We start from the raw sequence: 22,553 nt of genomic DNA, 5'->3' as shown, positions 1-22,553 counted from the left end.
TTCCATGGACTATTAGCCAACCACTCATGATGATGGGTGCAGGAGTGGGAGAGTGTAGGAACAGGCTGGGGAAGAGGGGGTCTGGCCAGAATGTTGAGTGTAGGAGCAGGGTGGGGGATCTGCTGAAGGTGTGTGTGTGGGGGGGGTCTCAGTACGAGGGATGTGTGAAGGACCTGGGGGTACAGGGTCTGGGCATGAGGGAGATGGAGGAGGTGCTTACCTGGCTGTAGGCCCCTTGCTACTCCCAGGCACTGCCCCCTGCTGCTCCCATTGGCCAGAATTCTGGCCAATGGGAATAACGGGGAAAGCCTCCAGGCAAGCAGTTTCTTGTGCGGTCATTTCCCCAGCTGGGAGATGGGAGAGTGGCAATGCATGGAGCTGCTTCCTGTCCCCCGCAAGCTGGATCCAGCCTGGGAGGCTCGGGGGAAGGGCAAGTTTCAAGCCTACGGCCCATTTGCAAGATGGCTGTGGACCACTAGTGATCCACAGACCTTACTTTGAGAACCACTACCCTACACCATTTATCAATCATCTATCGGCTGTTATCTACCCCCAACACCAGCTACGCTTTGTAAATACTCCCCCCAATAACTATTTATATGGGGAATACTCATGGAGTAGCACAAGTTGTTTCTACCAAATTAGAGATTAAAGAAATCTGATTGGTTGCCCAACCCAAAGAAATACATAGTGTGAGAGATTTCACACTGCTGGAGTCACTGGCTCAAATGGAAAACGCGCATCCATAGCACAGGAGGGATTAAAATGGAGCCACCATCTCACCTGTGCTGCAGTTCTTGTATTTCTTGCTCTGGCCATGTAGGACCAAAGCAAACACCACTAACAGGATGAGGATGAGACTGGACAGAGCCATCACTAGCAGGAACCACCACTCTTCATAGAAAGGGGTTTCCATTTGTGCTAGAGAGAGAGAATAAACAAAGGTTTAGGATTCCTCCACCTCTTAACAATTCCTACACATGCCTTCCCTAAGTCCCGCTGGCATCTCCCTGCCTTTTTTCCTTTGAAATCTGTACCCCTGGTAGCGCTTAAGAAAGGGATGGGCTAAGAAGTTGGGTTAATATTAGAGCAAGGTGCTGTGCCTATTTCTCCCTCACAGCGATCCCAATGTGCACAGGTCTTCCTGACTTCTGATACTTCAGTCCTGGAACAAAAAAGAGCTCTACTGACTCACCCCAAATGCCCCTTCACCTGGCGAGTTGGGCCTTCCCAGAACAGCATCCAACAGCACTCACAAGAGATACAGTTGGTGCCTGTGGGTAATGCCCAACCGGCCTCCAGTGCCAGTGCACCTCAACCCAAACTTTCAACATCCCTACCCCTCACAGGCTGTCAGTGGAACACATCCAGACAAACAGCACCCCTGCTAGTCTGAGAGCTGGGTTCTGTTCCTAGCTCTGCCCCAGATTCTGCCTGATCCAGCTTAACCCCACTCATGCCTCAGTTTCCCCATCTGAAAAAAACAGGCATAATAATATTTTCTTCTTCTTTATAAAGTTCTTTAAGCCCCTTGGTTAAAAGTGGGAAGTGCTATTATTATTAATTTTTCCTGTCATTCCCTTTTTCTGGGCATCTCAGCCACAAGGGGAAGCATTTTCATTGGGGCAGAGACTATCAATTGTGCATAACTCAGTTGTAGTTAGTGAGACGGAGGACTACCTGCCAGGAATGGCTGATGCCAGGACAACTATTTCCCTTGGGATCAAACCCATAGTGGGACCCAGCCACTGAGTCACACCCCTCCTCCTTGCTTTCTTACAGCTGGGAAGAGCACTTCACTACCCAGATTCCCTGGATCTAAACTCAGTCATGCTATGGTCCCTCTTGTGTGGACCCTGATTCATCTCAGGGTATCGGGAATTCTGCAGCAGAAGAAAGCAGTTGCCATCTCTTTTGGGAGGCCAGCACAGGCCAACGAAACCAAAAAGACAAGTAGTGCAGGCCAGGCTGTGGTTTGAAGGAACCATCCATCTGTGACAGCCGACAGCCTGTAATGATTTACAGCTTTTAAGCCTGTGAGTCTCAGCAGAAACCTCTTTCTTCCTTCCATGCTACAATTTGAGATAAACTTTAGAGCATCAAAAGAAGTGATTTAAATAGTTCTGCTCAAGTGGAGAACACAGAGGCAGAAAACAACTGCTAATGGCAAGAGAGGAGGGGCTGACATGTTTCAAGCTACAGAACAACTGATGTCACATTCCCATCCCAGCATCTCCTCCCCCCCCTTTCCCCTCCCCTCACATTTGAGGAAGTGAGTTGTAACTCACGAAAACTTATGCTCTAAAGCCCTAAAAACTGTGTTAGTCTTTAATGTGCCACCAAACACGGTGTTGTTTTTCTGAAACAGACTATCCCTCTGAAACCCAATTACAAAATGTTCCTTTAGATTTTGTTACAGCCTTTGTGAAACTACAGAAAGGAGAAACACTCCAATATGTGAAGTGGTTAGTGGCTCAGGGACAAAGAAGGGGATGGACACAACAGCAATGGCAACAGTAGCATTTACTTCCCCTTTTGCAAATGTTAAGGGGTATTTGTGGTCTTTGTCCCCATAAGCAAAGAGTTAAGTCCCACTTCAGATACTGGCACTGCCAGGCCATCAGGAATCTCCAGACTTCTGAATCACAGAGATGTTTTAACAGTTCACCCAGAAGCAACTTGGCATGAGGAGGCCAGGATAAGGAGACACCTGTGCACGGCCTTAGCAGCTTCTCCTGCTTCAGCAACAGGGCTACAACTCTTGCTGCAGGGATACCAAGGGAACACAAAGACGTCAGCCTAGTTTACATCTCAAAGTACCATCACCCTCTTCGTTGCCAGTCTTGAGCCCTGAATCCAAAGAGATTTCTGAAGGATGTTTAGACCAGATCTCTACACACAGGGGAAAACCACAACAGAGTTGGCAGGAAGGTGTGTGAATAACATCAGCAGTCCAGTCCATACAGACTTAGGGCTGGATGTTGGAAGTCTTTCCATTGATTTCACTGGGATTTGGGTAGGGCCCCTACCCAAATTTGAATTGTTAGCAGGAGGGGATGCTGCATACTCTGTCAGTAAATTGCCCCAGCACATTTTTGAAAACAACATCTGCAGAATAATACAGAAATGATCTACTCCAGGAGACTTGGGAGAGAATGGTCCCAAGTGAAGAGAAGGAACGGAAAAGGGATGGAGGAGGAGGAAAAGCAAACAAATCACAGACTGCATAGTTACGTTGCAATACATGCTAATTTACATGCATAACCCACATTAACTCCTATAGGAGTTTCTTCCACATAGTATTATGCACTTCTTCTGTCTAAATGGCTTCCCCTAAAGAGAAAGGCCCACGGTAAAATCAGCATTTGACTCATCATTGCATTATTCTGGTTTTAGCATGATTGCAATGGGGTTTCATGGCATAAAGTGAAGTAGCACAGACAGTTTGGAGCCAAGCTCTTGAGGCTGTAACAGATATTTTTTTTCTCTCTCTCCTCTTTCCCCACAAAGGAAGCCCAGCGGAGAAAGTATAATACATAACGAAGGATTACCTGACACCGCTGCAGATGGGGTGCTTGGTTCTCCATAGCCCAACTCATTTACAGCTACCACTCGGAATTCATAGCTCACCCCCTGTTTTAGCTTGTCCAGACTGACTGTGTAGGAGGTAGCACTGCGGGGGATGTCCTTCACAAACATATCCCACAATCCTTCATCTAGGAAAGCAGGAAAACACAGAGCATCATTAACATTATTGCTGCGCACTCTTTCTCCGGAGTTGCTATTAATCATGGGTTTCAACATGAGGCAATTTCCATGCATACCTGTGTCCAACACAGCAAGTAAATCAAACTAATGGGATAGGCTATTGAGCCAGGTTTCTAGGTTGTGACTGCTTTTACATTATGTCAGGATCCAAATAGGAAACCTTCACATAGGTGAATCTTACAGATAGGACTTTGAGTCCTCCCTGTTCTGTACCCCAGATGTGCGCAATTAGCTAATCTAGATAATCAGTAGCCATACTAATAGTTGTATTGATCACCACCCAGCGCTTGCATCACACTGTTTTCCTATTACATAGATTGTAGTCTCCTATCTACTTGTAGCACAGTGAAAAGAGGCCATCTGCAACAAGATGGTTACTGTCAGAGGTAGGAATAAAATTACAATTGCGATTAAAATCTCTGACCAACAATGTTGAAGTTGGGATGCTGACATCAGGCTAAGTTGCCTAGTTTGTATTTTCCAGAGACGACCATCAAACCTATCACTCCCACTGACATCCCACTGATGGAATAAAGGCACTTTTGTGCATGGAAGGGGCATGCTTATTGCCACAAGAGCATTCAGGCTGCATTGCTGAGGACAACGGGTCAGATCCTCCATAGACGTTAACTGGCCTGGCTCCAAGGATCTGGTCCAATGACTATTAGCTTTATTTTCATTTTTCTCCCAGTAGGTCTTAATGGCAATATAAAAATAAAAAGACGAAGTCTGAACAAATGCTGTAAGTGTTACAGTGTACAAGATGTTGGCAGTGGAAGAAAGCTTTTTGCACTGAGAGTCTATCACGTCCGTAATTCCTTTTGACTAGAGATATCACCAGGATAAAAGAAAAGCAAAATCATCATCATCATCATCGGCATCATGTTCTAGTCTTGCAACGTGAGGGGGCCCTAGCACAAGTCCATTGTAGTTATTCCAGAATTACACCAGTGTAAATGAAAGTAGAATTTGGCCCTTAGAGTATTCGTTTGCAACAGGAAATAATAGGTAGAACTGAACGATTAATAGTGTAGGTGCATTTCTATGTGAATGTTTTAATTTTTGATATTAGTAAATACTAATTTGTAATGCACTGCATGTCTCACATATTGCACAATGACTGACAACCCCCGAACTGCATCTGTTCTGATCAAGATGATTGGCAGTCCCTAGTGGACTGAACAAGGAGGCTGAAAATGTTGTTATGCTGTCCACATTCGAGAAATACTAGCAAACACTAAAATAGGTAATTTTTCTGTCATGTTTAAAATTCAGACCAATGCATTATTCACCAGCATTTTCAGAGTTTAATGAAGTTATCATAATGTACCATTGTTATAAATTACTTTTGTTACAATGTGTATAAAACATTGACATCCTATATATAGGGCAGTGTAAAGCTAGATTATTTTCACTATGCAAAGCTAACAATGTAATAAAACAAGGTTGAAATTTTTTTTTACTAGAAGTGGGTGAAGTGTGGATACGTTTTTGAAGAGTGTTTGTTGAAATTACTGACACTAGATCCTGCATCTGATTCTATAAAATACTGTCATAATTGCTAAAACTAACGGAGTTTTCATAAGCACATTTGTAAATATTGATACAGAATTTCAGCACAGTGTGATTTGTTTTAAAAGCAATTCATTTACACCAAGACTTGCATAGGTGGAGGGAAAAATAACGGAATAAATAATGATTTTTCCAAGACTAATTTCAACAAACCTACCACACTCTTGCTGTTGTTCTTAAAATAGCCCATGAAATCATTTGTATAGACAGTGTGCTAAATTCAGCAAAGCTGCTGCAGGGAGGTGCAAGTCAACCGCATAGTGCAGCCCGCATCCAAGGGAAATTAGCCCCCTCATGACTAATGGTGTCATTTCTGCCTCTGTCTTGCCCAGGGGCCATGCTGCGGAGGGTGGCAGAGAGAAGGCACAGCTGGAGTTTGTATCAGGTTATCTATGGAAGTCTGAAGAAATGCCCACCAGCAGAGAATCAGGGGAATTCCAGCTGCTCTGACCACTTCCACTTTTGGCTCTCACACAGTTCCAATCCTAAGGGGACGGCCCTCTAAAGTTGGGCCAAAATGGAGACATTTAGCTCACATCCCCCCTTGCAAACTTCGGGGACTCGAAGGAAATGGAACTCAGATTCAAACTACTCTCAGTTGGGGTTCCTAATCAATTGGTGGCCCCGGACAAAAATTTGTCAAGCAAAAAAATAAAAAATAAATTAAAAAAGGGGGGAGGTCGGGGAGTAACCAGGGAAACTTGGGGGAAGGATTTGGGAGGTCGGGACGAAATAGGGTGCCCCTAAGACTGGCTTTCAGAAAGCCAAATACCCTCGAACTGTTCCCATCCCAGCAGCCCTGCCCGGCCTCCAAGGTCCCTAATCCACTCGCTTGTTTTCACCAGGTTGGGACAAAGGGTTTTTGGGTGGCTGTGGGCAGAGAGGGGGGTACAGGCTCTGGGATGGAGCCAGAAATGAGAGGTTCAGGGTACGGGAGAGACTCCGGATGGGGGCAGGGGGTTGGAGTGCAGGCTCTGAGGTGGGGCCAGAGATGAGGAGTTTGGGGTGCAGGAAGGAGCTCAGGGCCAGGACAGAAGGCTCCTAGGATAGGTGGGCAATAATTCTTGATGAGAGCCACACCAAGAATTTGATAAATGGTCAAGGGATGCTCTCTTCTATGATATTAATGGAGGAGATGTGGGGTCTGAGATGGAGGTTAGGTGCAGAAGGGAGCTGGGGGTAGAGCATTGGGGTACAGAAGGGGATCTGGAGTCTGGGAGGGAGTTTAAGTGAAGGAGGAACCTGGGGCAGGGGCTGGGGCGCAGGAAAGGATTCTGACCTGAAGGAGGGGGTTCAAGGTATGGGAAGGAGCTGTAACCCAGGAGGTGCAGAGGTTTGGGTTGTGACCTGGGGCAGAAGTTCAGGAGGGGGAGCAAAGAGTTGGGGGAAGGAGGTTGGGGTTCCAGGTGCAGGCTCTAGCTGGGAGATGCTTGCTTTGGCAGTTCCTGTCCAGCAGCCCTGCAGGAACCTTGGGTAGGCTACCTCCCTGCCTGCTGCATCCCTGCACGCCACTCAGAACGGCTAGCTGCAGGGGCCATGTGCTTCTCTGTATGCTGCATGTCCCTCGGCGGGGGGGGGGAGGGGGGGCTCTGTGCACTGTCTGCACTGCAAGCATGGCCCAGGCAGCTCTCATTGGCTGGTTCCAGCCAATAGGAGCTGCGAGATTTTGCTGGGGGCCAGGCCAGAATGTGCCACCCCCACAGGTGCCCGCTGCAGAGACCACTTGGCCCCTGCAAATCAGCCACTTTAAGTGGTGTGTATCACAGGATTGTGGCGGACTGGTGGGTTAGATTTTGCCCACCTTTGTCCTGCAAGCAGGGGTGACCTGGGAGGCTCTGTGCACTGCCCCACCTGCAGACACCACACCCACAGCTCCCACTGGCCATGGTCCTCTCCAATGGGAGCTGCATATGGGGTCGCCCTGGCCACCCCTGTGCCTAGAGGCCCTAGGGACATGATGGCCATTTCTGAGATCTGCACAGAGCCAGGGAGCGAGCCCCGCTGCACTGTTAACCACACTTTTAACGGCTGGGCCAGTGATGATGACTGGAGCCACCAGAGTCCCTTTTTAGACTGGGCGTTCTGGTTGTAAATTGGAAGCCTGACAATTCTACCCTTGCTTTGAGCCAAATTATGTCCAATAGGAAACCAGCCCATGCAGAGCTGCACAATGCTAGGAAGGACTGTGGTTGGGGCTGACCTATGCACTGCAGGCAAGAAGGTGGAGGAAAGCCCCACGTTTCCTTTCCACTGCACAATGTATGCAAGCACCAGGCACAACTGAGTCCACTATTTGATCTGAGGAAGTGGGTCTGGCCCACGAAAGTTCATCATCTAATAAACCATCTTCTTAGTCTTTAAAGTGCTACATTGTCCTGCATTTTGCTTCAGCTACCCCAGACTAACACGGCTACATTTCTATCATGAGTCCTTTGGGTTTGCAAGACTGGGATCTGGCCACAAATGTTTGCAAAACAGAAAGCCTCCTCAACTATCCTATTTCTGATTGTCTGCTTCTGTAAATGGACAGCAGAGTGAGGCTAAACAGACATCTTATTTTGATGATAAACTTTGCTATCCAGCTGCATGTAGTTAAGAAATCTCTCATTGCATTTAACTTCCTCTCTCCCCCAAAACACATTTGCTAGACTGTCAGCAGCTCATCTGAGAGAGAATTCATTAGCGAGACACCTTCGAGGGGAGGCAGAGATTGGCTTCTGTATTAGGTGGGAAATCATTAGCATTCTGTACACAATATTTCCCACACAGGTCACGGTGAGGAAGGATTTGCATGCCAAAACCTCATATCTAACAGTGTATCAGTGCAGAGAAACCACTGACAGAAGCAAAGTTTGCACCACTAAATATCACCCCCGAAAACAGATGCACGGCTAGCTGGTCCCACTCAATTCCTGTTTAACGTACTGTGAGATTCAGCCCAGCTGGCAATGGGGATGCAGTGGTATTGCTCTCAATTGCTTTTACCTCAACAACATCTGTCCCTTCCTTCAACTCATATTACCTTTCATTGGGGATGTGGAGTCTGACAGGTGGGGTAAATAGATGACATAAAAGGGAGAATTCCTTGGAAAAACAAATCTTTTTCTGCTTCCTGTTATTATAAATGCTACACTGCATCCAGGCCCAGCCTCATTTCCGGCTGACAAAAAAATCTGATCTCTATCTTCCAGCTTCGATTTCTCCATCAGAGAAGAGAAGCATGCACAGGGTGTGGGCAAGAAGGCTTTAATCACTCTGGAAGAAAATAACCACTCTTACATATCATCATGTAGAGCCTGCCTTAGCTACACTCCTGGACTAGGCATACAGCTTATCCCTCTGAGGTGGTGAGTAGAATTATGCCTGGCAGGTGTTCGAAAAGACGCAACACCAACATAAAAGCTTAATATCATGGACAATTAATCAGGGTCTCCATGCTGCATAAAACTGTCAGTCACTAACAGAGGCTTCTGGTTCTGATAAGACAGGCCAGGTGATAAATGACAGGCATGCTGGAGCTGGGGCTAGATGGAAACCTGTCAATTATTTATTTCTTAAACATTAGCTTTTCCTTCATCGTGTAACCAGAGAGCCGTGCTGCAAAACTGACTAGGAATCAGACATCAGGAGCTTTACCAGGATAGAAGCTACTGATCATTAGGGCTTCCTCCACTTGGTCCCACAAACGACAAGATTAAAATGTTAATTTCTTGAGTAGAGGGAAAGGTTTGGCTTATTACAATGCCAACTAACAAAGGGACAAGAATGGAAAGCGAAGGCTGACAAAGTGTCAGCCCCCTGCATGCAGTTCGGAAGCAGGAGCGAATGAAAGGCCCCATGGCAGGAGCTGGGGATGCAGCTGCACCCTTCACTTTGAATTTACTGAATGTTGCTGGGTTGTGTCCATGCGAAACACTGAATTTACTTATTTGTTGAAAAATAAATGGAAATGAAAAAAAAGGAATATCATTCAAGAGCCCAGAGAAGAGCTAGAGTGGGGGGTGGGAGATCTTTTTGGGGTTGGGGCCACATTCCCTTTGCACATCAGAGTTGGGCGGGTTCAGGCTAGTAGATTTTGTGTGCTCCTGCCCCATGAGGGGACGGCCGGGGATGGGGGAGCCCCCACGCCTTGGGAGCTGAATCCAGGCAAGCCGGGATCCACATTTGGGGTCCTCCAGGCCTTAGCTCCCCACCCCTGAGAGGTCAGTCCTCAACCATCTAAGGGAGGAGAAAACCCCACACAGGGTAAAATGGTACTTATTGAAAATGTCTGTCCCTTGGGAAGACGAAATTCTGAGGACAAAATACAGGAGTTGCTTTGTTTGTCTATGTTCTAAATGTGTCTTTCACAGCTCTTTGGGGCTTATTTGGCCCATATTAGAAACCATGAGAGCTGGAAGCATCATTTTCCTAATATGGGGGTAAGCCATGCCCTCCTACAGGGAAATACCAAGTCAGCACCGGGAAACTTTACATCACCTTGTCCTGGACATAGGTTGTCTGTCCCACAAAGCAGGCAGACCACTGGCCAGCCTAACCCGGTGCTATCCTAAGATCTGCAAGAAAATCCCACAGATCTCAGGGCATCTGCAGCAGGCCAATGTGGGCATTAAGGCTCAGTGTTTCTGTGCCATGGCACCATGCAACCCCCCCCCCCACCTCCTTTTGGGAGGTCAGTGACAACGTGGAGGGAGTCTGTGCAGGGTACCACTGATGGATTCAACATCATGCAGGTGAAATGCTGTGGGACTGGGGGGGGGGGAGGCGCTCTATATAAAGTGGTGCTCTTCAGACCACACCCTCCTCACCATCTGCATTTCTCCAGCTACAAGGGAGGCCACAGTGTTGCAGAACACAGCTAAAGACACTTAGCTCTACTCTCCTCGCTGTGGCAAAATTAGGGCCGTTTGGACAGATTTGCCATTCTCCACCTGTTGTCTGCACGTAAAAGCAGAGGGCCCGATCTGATACACATTACACAAGTGGCCTACTCGATGCACAGGCAATGTCTTCTGTGAGAATGCCAGAGACTTCCCAGTGGTAATTTACCATAAGGAAGATCTGAAGTCGAATCTATTTTCTCTTGGATCTGAATGGAGGCAGGAGGGGAGAGTTTCTCTGTGATTCTGAAACTTCTCCCATTCTTTAAAAAAAAAAAAAGAGGCTGCATTTTCTATCCTGTGCCAGTGTCAGATTTATTTGCTAGATGCAGAAGAGGTAGGCAGATAGGCCACTTGACACAGATTCAGGGGAATAGAAGAGAGGCAGGATACATACCCCTATCTGTATATAAAAAGAAGGCAACAGGACAGAAGGACCTCTTTGAAACAGAGCCATGCAAACTAAAACAGGATAAGAAGTGGCAACTTAGAACAGAGACCAATGCTTATTACATTAAGTCACCTTTCTTCCCTGGTGGAAGGAAGCTCTGTCAGAGAGCTATAGCAGGAAAAATGAGATGATACGGCAGTTAATGTTTTGGGTAATGAGGCCTATAATAGATGACACCTGAGCTCCAAAGCCCTAAGGTAATAGTACAGTGTTTAAATATTGACACCATGCTAAAGCTTTTTATTTGCCTATTAGAGGCTTCTGTTCCTGGCCACAGAAAGATGGAGACCTCTCCTTTCTTACTTTGTATGGTAAAGGCACCAGTCAACTGCTCTTCTCTGAAAGAGCAACTGTAGCTAAACAAACACAAATGTCTCTCCAGCCTGTGTTTCATTGCTCACTAAGGGTATGTCTACACTACAGCGCTAATTCGAACTAACTTAGTTCGAATTAGCTTAGTTCGAATTAACTAATTCGAACTAACGCATCCAGACTAAAAAACTAGTTTGAATTAGCGTTTTGCTAATTCGAACTAGCATGTCCACACAGAGTGGACCCTGAACCAGGGTTAAGCATGGCCGGAAGCAGTGCCGGAAGCGCATCAGATGAGGACTTAGAGCGTGGAGCTGCTGTCTCAGGCTAGCTGAGGGCTGTGCTTAAAGGGACCCAACCCCCACCCCGGACAGACAGTTCTCAGGGGTGCCCCGCTTGCAAAGCAGTCCTGGCTTGGATTGCCCGGAGTACCCACACTGGGCACATCACAGCACTCGGCCATCAGACCGGCTGCACTTGCCGCAGGCTGCCATCTGGGGAGAGGGGGCAATTGGGGGGCTGCAGGAGAGCTTCCACCCCCAGAAGCCCGCAGAGCCAGCCCAGTCCTCCCCATCGGGGGCTCGTACCCCATTCCTCCCTCACCTCCTTCCACTTACCCCTCCCTAGCCCCCCTTCCTGATGTACAAAATAAAGGGCAATTGTGTTCAAAAATAGAATCTCTCTTTATTGAACAAAACTGGGGGAGACTGGGAAAAGGAGGTGGGAGGGGGAGGGCAACTAAAATGATCAGGGGTTTGGAACAGGTCCCATATGAAGAGAGGCTAAAGAGACTGGGACTTTTCAGCTTAGAAAAGAGGAGATGGAGAGGGGATATGATAGAGGTCTATAAAACCATGAGTGGGGTAGAGAGGGTGCATACAGAAAAGTACTTCATTAGTTCCCATAATAGAAGGACTAGAGGACACCAAAGGAAAGGAATGGGTAGCAGGCTTCAAACTAGTAACAGAAAGTTGTTCTTCACAAAGCAAATAGTCAACCTGTGGAACTCCTTGCTGCAGGAGGCTGTGAAGGCTAGAACTAGAACAGAGTTTAAAGAGAAGTGAGATCAATTCATGGAGGTTGGGTCCATGGAGTGGTATTAGCCAGGGGGTAGGAGTGGTGTCCCTGCCCGAAGTTTGTGGAAGGCTGGAGAGGGATGGCACGAGACAAATGGCTTGGTCACTGTCTTCGGTCCATCCCCTCCAGGGTCCCCAGGGTTGGCCGCTGTCGGCAGACAGGCTACTGGGCTAGATGGACCTTTGGTCTGACCCAGTACGGCCATTGTAAGCTCAGGGCTCAGGGTCGGGGGTCTCAGTGGACCCCCTTGATTTTCATGCAAACCTGCTCCTGGGTGGCCAGGCTGGCAGCTCTCCTGCGCCTAGTGCAGAGGTCGTGGACGAGGTCCACGATGTCTGCACTGGACCAGGCGGGTGCCCGCCTTTTGCGGTCCTAGGCAAGCTCCTGGGAGCCACCAGCCTGGTCCCGGGAAGAGGGGGAGGGTTGGGGGGCATCGGGTGGCTGGCTCGAGCCGTGCCAGGTGCAGGGTCTGCTGGCAGGCTTGCATCTGGCACAGGCATCGTAGCCAGCCCGTGCCCCTTTAAGGGGGCCGGGGCCGGGAGGGGGGGCAATAGAGTTTCCCTGGTGTTGGCCAGAGTGGCCATCAGGGAAAGCTGGGGAGGGCTAGCCTCTCACTAGTTCGAACTAGCGGAGCGCTAGTGTAGCACCTATCAAAGTTAATTCGAACTAACATGCGTTAGTTCGAATTATCTTTGTAGTGTAGACATACCCTAACATCCCAGAAGGCAGGGAAAGCTTCTTAGCATTATATTTAAAAAGATGCTTTTCTGAAATGGCCAGCACTGGCAGCAGGAATTAGCCTCTTCTTTTGTTGAATTCTAAATTCAGATGGCAAATTCCTGCATGCAGACAGGAGAAAACATGAGGTATTTAAATGAAGCTGAAGCCTGCTCGAAATAAGTAAACATTCCAATTAGTCCCTTGCCTCCACTTGGATCACATTTCACGCTCTCTACAGCTTCAACCAGAACTAAGAACAGGAATCTAGCATACAAATGGCCAGTTCATTTACTACAGCAGCATGAATAGGATGAAAATAATCTGAGGAGGAATTAAATGGTTTAACAAATCAAGTCCTGAGAGCAGGAGCACTAAGAGACCTCTCCCCTGTTTGTTTGCTGGCTCAGTAGCGTGTAGCCAGGATGAGTTAATGTGGCTCAGGCTTGGTAGGGAAGGACCATTCTCTCGGCACAAAGCACCCGTGTATTATGAATCCCCAGGCAATACTTGTCAAATGTTCAGTTAAATGATGAGCCCAGTATTGGTGATGAGAAGTTGAAGTGGTATACCCTGGATAAGGGTAACTGGAGTGGGGGGGCGAGGATAACTTCCACTGTTGTGTTACCTGGTATGTGGAAATGCTCCTTTCGAAGTCTCGATACAAAATGGAGGCTTTGACCCCCTTATATGGTTTGACAAAACGTGGAGTGAGGGGTTCGAGGAGACATACCCATGCAAGCTCTCCTTGAGCAGTGCACTAACCCCAAAATGTAGCCTTGTCAATGCAAGAAGAGGGATGGGCTGGTACATGCCAATCAAAGACCCAGGCTTATATCTGGGGAAGTGAGCCTTTAGTGCTGCTGCGGCTATCTTCTAACATTAGGGCTAGCAGAGTATGTCTCCTCGAGCAGGAATCATACCCCTACCTCTAAATACAGATGTACCCATAGTCAATAAAGATGCCAGGAGATAACAACTTTGTAGTCTTGACTGCAGTCCCCCTGTAGAAGGAACTGGAGAAGTTATTCTCTATGTCCAAAAAGCCATGGTTTCTTATGGATCTAGGATAGCTCTGCATTCTTCCCAGAACAGGTGTATTTCAGTGGTTGCTCTCTGAGCCTCAAATACAGAGTCTGCACAGCACTTGAAGTTTCTTCTTCATTACAGGGACTGCATTCATGTATTTTATTTTAAATTATTAATAACCTTGTTCCCTTAACTGACAGCTTTATTGGTGATAAAATGAGGGGAAATGGCACAGAAGGCACAGCAATATTCTGCAACTATGTCCAAGCAAGAGGAAATATGACAATTGATGTAGAAAAATGTTTACAGAAGGCAAAAACAGGAACCATGTCAAAAGACTTGGTGGTGGGCATTTGGAAAAGAAGAGCTGCATCTGACATATCTTCCAAAGGTCCCAACACTGCTTGCTAGACAAATAAATTCCTCCAAAAAATTCCACTATGGCTAGAACTATGCCAAATTCTGCCAATATTTTACATCATTTTTTTTTCTCAGCAGTAGTTCTCCTACCTGATGGCCGTGCCTCTATGATGTAGCCAGTCGTGGGTTTGTTCCCTGAATCACCCTCAGTCCAATGCAGAGTCAGCCCAGAAGCAGATTTTGTAACCAGAATTTCCTGAGGGGAGCCGGGAGACCCTAAGGGATGAGACCAGAATAGCAACCATCAGGGAGTGAGAAACGTGATCACATTACACCTTCTAACATCTCCAAAAATACACACATGAAAACAACACACAAGCCAAGCATAATACACAGGATACATCAATTTAATCAGGTGCTGCTGACCCAAATCTTCCCTGGTTCGAGCGCCACAGATTAAAATAATAGTGGCTGGCTTTTACAGAGGTACATACATCAACTAAGCAGAGAGAGGGAAAAAACCCTGTTACTTTCACCACTTACATCTCTGCCTGTTATCACTGGTACTCCTGCCTACAATCAGAGTGCCATCCCCTAAATCTTAGAAAACAGCAGTAAAGACATGCTGCCTCTCCAAACATTATAACTGCCGCACAAACATAATAGAAGAGCTATTTATGATCATATTGCACCTCCAAAAGAGGAGATCACAAGGGAGAGGTGTAGTGAGAGTGGAGGAAGGCTGCTTCTGTTTGATTCAGAGAGCAAGGAGACACAAAATAGAACTATGCATGAATACTTCACAGAAGCTTTCAGGACTACTTAGGCAGGCAGACAGAGACCATTGTGAGACTTTTAATTTTTCTTGCCATAAATTGTAATGATTAAAATGAATCATCCGTTTATCAACAAAAAATCTTGGTGCACAAACCAACAGAAGTCAGGGAGTCTGAAATTAAGCCTGCTATTTCTCACTCTTTGCTTATGCTGAGCATATCAGAGCATATTCATGCATGTAAGCCAAAGCTTAAAGACATGAGGGAATGATTCTGAACTCCCACCAGTTTTACACCCATGCGACTCCATTGATTTACATGGGGCTAACCCAGGTCTGAATCAGGAAAGCGATCGGTGCAATCAGAACCAGGACCAGACTGTTGAGGCACAGCTTTGAATTCCCTTTGCTAGTCGGTTTGACTTTCAAATTATTTGCACAGGTTTTGCAAGCCAGTCTTTTTGGATTTCATAAAAAGGAAAAATGTTTTTCATGGAATGTTATGAACCCACTAAATCATGCCTAGAGCCTTTGTGACTCAATTCTTCCTTGGATGGGAAATTTATTTGCACATACACTTTATTACTACCTGCTGTTGGATTGAATTAATGTAATTGGCTTTGGTCTGTTGCATGTTGCTAAGGTTCCACTTACCCTCTGCTGGCCCAGCTGTGATGTTGGCTTGTAGCTCAGGTCCATAGGTGATGGTTCTGGCTTGCACTCTGAATAAGTAGGTCACCCCCTTGGTGAGATCTCGGACCTTTAACCAGCGTTGCCAATTTCCTTTTATGTCCACAGTCACCACCTTACTCACCCCTGGAGGAGCCATCCAGATGAGAAATAAGAGAGAGTCTCAATGCAAAAAAGCAATTGAGCAGAGCTTATCGTGTCTAGATAAGTAAAATTATCTCACAGTTTGCTAAGAAAGTATTTCTTACAATTAGTGGGAGTTTAAGTAGCAATAATAGCCAATTTTCAGCACAGATAAGTATAATTAGAGTTTAAGCTTGATAAGTGGGTACTGACAAGAAAAAAAACCTTACAACACAACTGGGAAATTATCAAGAGACTGCACACAACCTCACTAATTACACCATGAAAAAAGGAGGAGATAAATGAAGTGGACTGCAAGAGGCACAGCTCTTCCTAAGTGAGAACAGCTCTGTGTGGGGCATCTTTGCCAGGTACCCTGCAAAATTATTCCAAGTGAAAATATACTATGCCAGATTCATCTTTGCTCTGCGCCTTGTCCTTTCATTTACATCAATGTGAAGTAAGTGCACGGTGGGTGTGAACAGTTACCATTCTGACTTAGCAGTGTTTTACACTGAAGTAAATGACCACACGAGGCGCACAGCAGTGTTGAATCTCATCAAATGCATGATTATTTAACAGCTCAGTGAGATCCTTCCCGGTTCAGGCCCCTCTAGGCCAGGCGAAAGGGCTAACATAGGATAAAGGGACACTAAAAAGGGAAGAATTCCCTCAGTACACAGTGTCTTCCAAGGACCCCCTCCTAAGTTGTGGGGGCACAGGATCCAGGGGCAATACTAGGCACAGGAGTGATGTGTCAGGGGTGGGGCTGTAGCATGCAGCACTGAAGAGATTTGGGGCAGCACTGCGGCCCATGGGGCAGCCCCAGGGGTTTGTTGTAGCTCGGACAGTTCTGCAAAGTTGTCTGAGTTGCACTAAGGGGCTCTCCTGCTGCTGGAGTAGCCCAGGATCAGGAGGACACAAATGTGACACAACACATGGCAGTTCCCCCAGGGCTGTGATTCTGTGCTGCAATTTTTACAGCCTTATCCCTACAGTTGATAATTTCTTTCACTATGTTACCGTTATTTCTTGTGGATTAAGCCTGCAAGAATTTTAAGGATTCTGTTCTTTTGTACTCATTACGCAACGCTTTTTCTCACACATGTTCCCCTCTTGTAGAAGAATGAAAATCAATTCCATTTCTTTCACTAACATTTAGAGTCAGTTTCACATCCAGGTTCTCAATGCTGCCCTATTTAGGTTGCGAAAACTGCAGGGAAATGACTATTTGAAAACAACTGTTCTTACTGGCATTTTCTAAAGTAATGGAAACATTTCTTACATTTTGTACAAATTTGTTTTACAAACTCTAAAATGCTGGGACTAATCTGAGTTGACAATGTCCTTTTAAAATTTATCAGTGAAATCAACGTATGTAGCCCTTTCCAGACAAATAAGACAGGTTGCTCTCTGGAGTGTACTTGTTTTGCAGTATTCAGGAAAATACATTATGAATAGAATGTCCAGTTTTTGATGTAGGTTATGCAAATTATTATTCATTTTCAGGATGCAGTTGCATTAGTTAAATAAAAAAATTCCAAGGGGCTTTTCATCAAAATTTCATCTCAGTTACAACTTCCTATTCAAAGAATCCTTTTTAATTTAACACAGAAAAAGCTCTAAACTGCCAACTTCTCCCTCCTCAGATAGGTATATTATTTAATTTCTCAATGTGTGGGGATATAATCCAAGAAAACACTGACAAATAAGAACTTCTGAAATTTGAAAAAAGCTTTTCAACCCCCACATTGCAACTGTGAAAAAAGGCTTCAAGGTAGTTTTGTTGTTGGTTATTAATAAACCATAAAAGAGTAAATATCTAAATATGCACCAGAGAAGATACTGTAGAAAGGCTTAGAGAAGGAGGAAGAAGATTTTAAATGGTGCTTAGACCACAGTAAGAGAGAGGTTGTTCCAAGTCCTATTGGAAAAGGCACAAAATCATGAATTGGAAGAGGAGACAAAAACAGATTAAGAAAGGAGGATTTGGTAGTGTGCAGGGTACAAGTGGATCAGTCAGAGAAGGGAAAGACAGACATGAGAGAGTAGGGCAGAAAAGGGTAAGTGAGTTAAACTAGATGCACAAGGAGAGAGAAAGCACCAAAGGGACGTAGGAGGGAGAAAGAGAAAAGGACTTATTGCTATCAAATATAGAGATGAGAGAGTGATACTGGAGTCTTATTTCCCCATGCCTCTCCTTCAGTGTAATTACCATCCATGTCAATTAGTTAAAAGGGAAGTCAACCAAAGCTGAAATAGAAGCTCAGGATAATCCGGAGAGTATTTTTACAGATAAAATGTGAAACACAGCACATGGACTCATACATCACATATTTCTTTTCATTTTCACCAATGGACTCTCCAACACTCGCGAGGCAACTTTTCTTTCTTGGCCAGCTGTGAGCAAAAGGAGGACAAAACATCTACAAGGAATGGGTTCTGGTGGATCAAGGGCCATTTGAGGCAACAGTCCTCTTTGCAGCTTTCTCCCTAGCATCCAGCCACACATGAACTGGGTCCCTGGATCCCACTTTTAGGTGGTGCTTTTAGCTTGGACTTTACCCATCCCAGGTTGATAGAATCCCAAGGACAACTCTGAACTCCATGAATTGCCCACTCAAGGCCTCTGAACTTGGTTAAATGCTTGAGTAATGCCAGATATTTTTAGCAGGGATTTTTTTCCTGAAGGTTCAGTAAGTTTGTGCTCCTCTGCTGTACATAGTAAAGGCAGCTGCATCATATCCCTTTACCTGACATGAGAGAATCATAGACTACTAGAACTGGAAAGGACTATTCACAGCAGGACCAAGCACCATCTAGATTAGTGCTGGGCAAAATATGGCCAGGAGGGCCAGATCTGGTCCGCCAAGCCACCGGATCCGGCCCACAGATGCAACAGGGAGCCCCAGACAAACTTACTGCTTCCCTCACGCCCCTCCCTCCTATTACCACATACCTCAGAAAAGCGGCTGCGGCGAGCCCGGGGGAAGGGAGAGTGGTGCTTCACTCCCTGCTCACGCCCCCAGCACAATCCCATCGGTGTGAATTACTATTCCCTCCACCCCTCCAGCTCTCATTCACCAACCACCTGGCCCCTGCAGCCAGGGGTATCAGAGGGGTAGCCGTGTTAGTCTGAATCTGCAAAAGCGACGAGAAGTCCTGTGGCACTTTATAGACTTAGAGTCAGGCTAGAGATAATGAGGTCAATTCAATCGGGGAGGATAAGGCCCACTTATAGCAGCTGATGTGGAGGTGTGAACACCAAGAGAGGAGAAAATGCTTTTGTAGTTGGTGTTCACACCTCCACATCAGCTGCTAGAAGTGGGCCTCATCCTCCCTGACGGAATTGACCTCGTTCTCTCTAGCCTTACTCTTGATTGGTACTCTTTTCTTATGCCTGTATATTTATACCTGCCTCTGGAATTTCCACTACATGCATCTGATGGAGTAGGTCTTTACCCACAAAAGCTTATGCTCTAATACATCTATCTGGGTATGTCTACACTGCCATCCTAGTTCGAACTAGGGTGGCTAATGTAGGCATTCAAAGTTGCAAATGAAGCCCGGGATTTAAATATCCCAGGCTTCATTTGCATCTTGCGGGGCGCCGCCATTTTTAAATCCCCGTTAGTGCGGACTCCGTGCCTGCGGCTACACACGGCACAGAGTAGCTGGTTCGAATTAGGCTCTCTAATTGGAACTACCGTTACTCCTCGTGGAATGAGGTGTACCTGTTAGAGAGCCTAATTCGAACTATCTACTCCATGCTGCATGGAGCCGCGGGCACGGAGTCCCCATTAACGGGGATTTAAAAATGGCGGCGCCCGGCAAAATGCAAATGAAGCCTGGGATATTTAAATCCCGGGCTTCATTTGCAACTTCGAATGCCTACATTAGCCACCTTAGTTCGAACTAGGGTGGCAGTGTAGACATACCCCCGGTTAGTCTAAGGTGCCACAGGACTCCTCATCTCTTTTGCCTGAGAAACATGCTGGCTGGGAGTCACCCAGGTAAGTCTGCCAGCCAGAGCCTACCTCTCACACCCCAGACCCTCTCTCTCCGCAACCCAAATCCTCTGTCCCCGTCCTGAACCCATACCCCCTCCCAGAACCTGCACTTGATGGAGATTCTATAACCTCCCTAGGCAATTTATTTCAACATTTAACCACCGTGACAGTTAGAAAGTTTTTCATAATATCCAACCTAAACCTTCCTTGCTGTAGTTTAAGCCCATTGCTTCTTGTCCTATCCTCAGAGGCCAAGGAGAACAATTTTTCTCCCTCCTGATTATAACACCCTTTTAGACACTTGAAAACCGTTATCATGTCCCCTCTCAGTCTTTTCTAAACTAAACAAGCCCAATTCTTTCAGTATTCCTTCATAGTTCATGTTTTCTAGGCCTTTAATCTTTTTTGTTGTTCTTCTCTGGATCTTCTCCATATCTTTCTTGAAATGTGGTGCCCAGAACTGGACACAATACTCCAATTGAGGCTACTCAGAACAGAGTAGAATGGAAGAATGACTTCTCATGTCTTGCTCACAACACTCCTGTTAATCCATCACCAGTAACTGAACAGACATAATTTTTGCCATGCTAGTAATCCACTTAGTCTGATATCCTGTCTCCAGTAAAAGCCAAAATCTGATGCTTCAGAAAAAGGCAATCCCTTCATACGTAATGCAGTTGTTAACTATGCAAATCTATAGATATTGGGCAGGGACAGGGGACATTTCTTCCTGATCCTACAAGCACTCAGATTATACACTGAAGCATGAGATTTGATTGACTCCTGAGAAAGCCCAACTGCTCTCATGAAAGAATTAATCCAGTACTGGACAAGAATATTTAAAAAAAACCTCGTATTTCCACAAAGAAGGTGAAGACTCCCATTAAGTTTTATGAACAAGAGAATAAGAAGCAGGAAAGTTCCAAAGTATCTGAAGGTCCTGTGTGCCCTGTTCACATTTCCCGGTCAGAATTATGCATCCGTTCTGCATTAGCTCTTCATGCTGAAGCTCTGCTATCAACAAAGGATAAGAAGTTCTTTTATTCTCCTGCTTTCATTTCTGAGTAAAACTTTCCCCCCCACACAAGACACAGAAAGTCAGCTATAAAAGAAATCCTTTATTCCTTACAGCAGAAACAAATGCGAGTGATTGATATCCTTATTTCTTCTGAAAGAAGTGTAAAATGGATTGGCAATGGTTGAAATTACTCTACCCGCTGTCGCTCTGCCAAAGCTGGACACCCTATTGAACTACTGAAAATTTATCAGGAATATAAAAAATATTAATAACTCCCTCCCCTAAACTTTTTAATCTTTTCTAACTCATCTTTAGAATGATTTTACATTTGTTTTCAGAGAGATTGCCAATTCCTTCTCTGCTGATCTTTCTGGCAAATTAATAACGCATTTGAGACTGTCATATTGTCGTCGACTGGGATTAGATCTAGTGCTGGGTTAAAAATGCTATTTAAAAACTCAGAATAAGTACACGGATACAACTAAATCTCTGCCACTGCCATTCTCCTCTTCTCAAGGTGGTCTGATTTCACTGAAAGCGAACGCGCATGATGCCAAAATGACCTTTGTTTGATGACAAAAATGCTATTGTTCACCAGCAGCAACACACATGGGATTCAGTGAGGGGTATTCTGTGGCAAGGCCCATGCTGTGGTTTTGGGATGAAGTGCAGGGAGATAATCAGGACACTATGGGTACGTCTAAACTACATGGCTCTGTCGACGGAGCCATGTAGATTTGTTTGTTCGGCAAAGGGAAATGAAGCCGCGATTTAAATAATCGCGGCTTCATTTAAATTTAAATGGCTGTCGCGCTGATCAGCTGTTTGTCAGCTCAGCGCGCTAGTCTGGACGCTCCCCTGCCGACATGAAAGCCCTTTATCGACCTCCCCGGTAAACCTCGTCCTACAAAGCATAACAGGGAGGTTGATAAAGGGCTTTCAGGTCGGCGCGGGAGTGTCCAGACTAGCGCGCTGAGCCGACAAACAGCTGATCAGCTGTTTGTCGGCTCAGCGAGGCAGCCATTTAAATTTAAATGAAGCCGCGATTATTTAAATCGCGGCTTCATTTCCCTTTGCCGATCAGCCTAATCTACATGGCTCCATCGATGGAGCCATGTAGTTTAGACACACCCTAATATGTGGGGTATCCTATTCTGCCACGCAGAGTAACCATGGCAGTGCAGTGGCTTTTCAAGCCACCCGAGAACATGGTGAATATTGGTGGAGGATGAGAGAGGAGGGAAAAGAGCTGTATTGTGTAGCTTTATAGTTATACATATATTTAGCTATATAGTTCACACAGCAGTTTTAGCAAAGCAGGAGCACCCACAGTTGTCCCAACTACCAATGGCCACATGGCTACTGTCATAGCTCCAGTCAGGCGTGGGGATATAAGCGACTAGTCAACTAACCTATAAGCGTAGGCTTCTCAAGTAGTCGAGTCGACTAGTCACTTCCCCTCCCCCTTGCTGCCTCTGTATCAGCGGTTCCCCCCTTCCCAGTTAAAAGCTAGTTCACCCCAGCACTGTTTCTGTGGAGGTGGGTGGGAGGGGTGGCAGTGGAGACACAGCGGGAAATAGTGTGAGTGGGGACTGAAGCAGTCCCCGCTCACGCCGGTCCAACTGCTGGGCCTCTGCTTTTGAAATGTAACAAGGACCCCACAGGACTCTTATTACATTTCAAAGGCAGAGGCGGCACAGCGGGGAACTCTGGGCAAGCGGGGACTGCTTGACTCGAGCATCCCCGCTCTCCCCAGGTTTCCCACTGTGCC

General features: G+C 46.1%; 1 protein-coding gene across 10 annotated transcripts in view; it reads right to left on the bottom strand.

Annotated features, from left to right (window-relative positions):
- The window catches only part of SDK1 (sidekick cell adhesion molecule 1), an 844,750-nt gene that overhangs the window by 18,452 nt on the left and 803,745 nt on the right, over positions 1-22,553 (bottom strand). For all 10 annotated transcript variants that reach the window (XM_089769286.1, XM_075899625.2, XM_089769291.1 and 7 more), the window contains 4 exons: positions 15,596-15,757; positions 14,317-14,442; positions 3,552-3,716; positions 784-921 (listed from right to left, as the gene is read on the bottom strand). In XM_089769286.1, the coding sequence (XP_089625412.1) occupies positions 784-921; positions 3,552-3,716; positions 14,317-14,442; positions 15,596-15,757 (591 nt within the window). The remainder of the gene's footprint in view (positions 1-783; positions 922-3,551; positions 3,717-14,316; positions 14,443-15,595; positions 15,758-22,553) is intronic.

Source organism: Pelodiscus sinensis, chromosome 15 (genome assembly GCF_052426305.1).
Source record: "Pelodiscus sinensis isolate ZL-2025 chromosome 15, ASM5242630v1, whole genome shotgun sequence".
In the NCBI taxonomy this organism is placed as follows: Eukaryota; Metazoa; Chordata; order Testudines; family Trionychidae; genus Pelodiscus; species Pelodiscus sinensis.
This window is presented reverse-complemented; position numbering and strand designations above follow the sequence as displayed.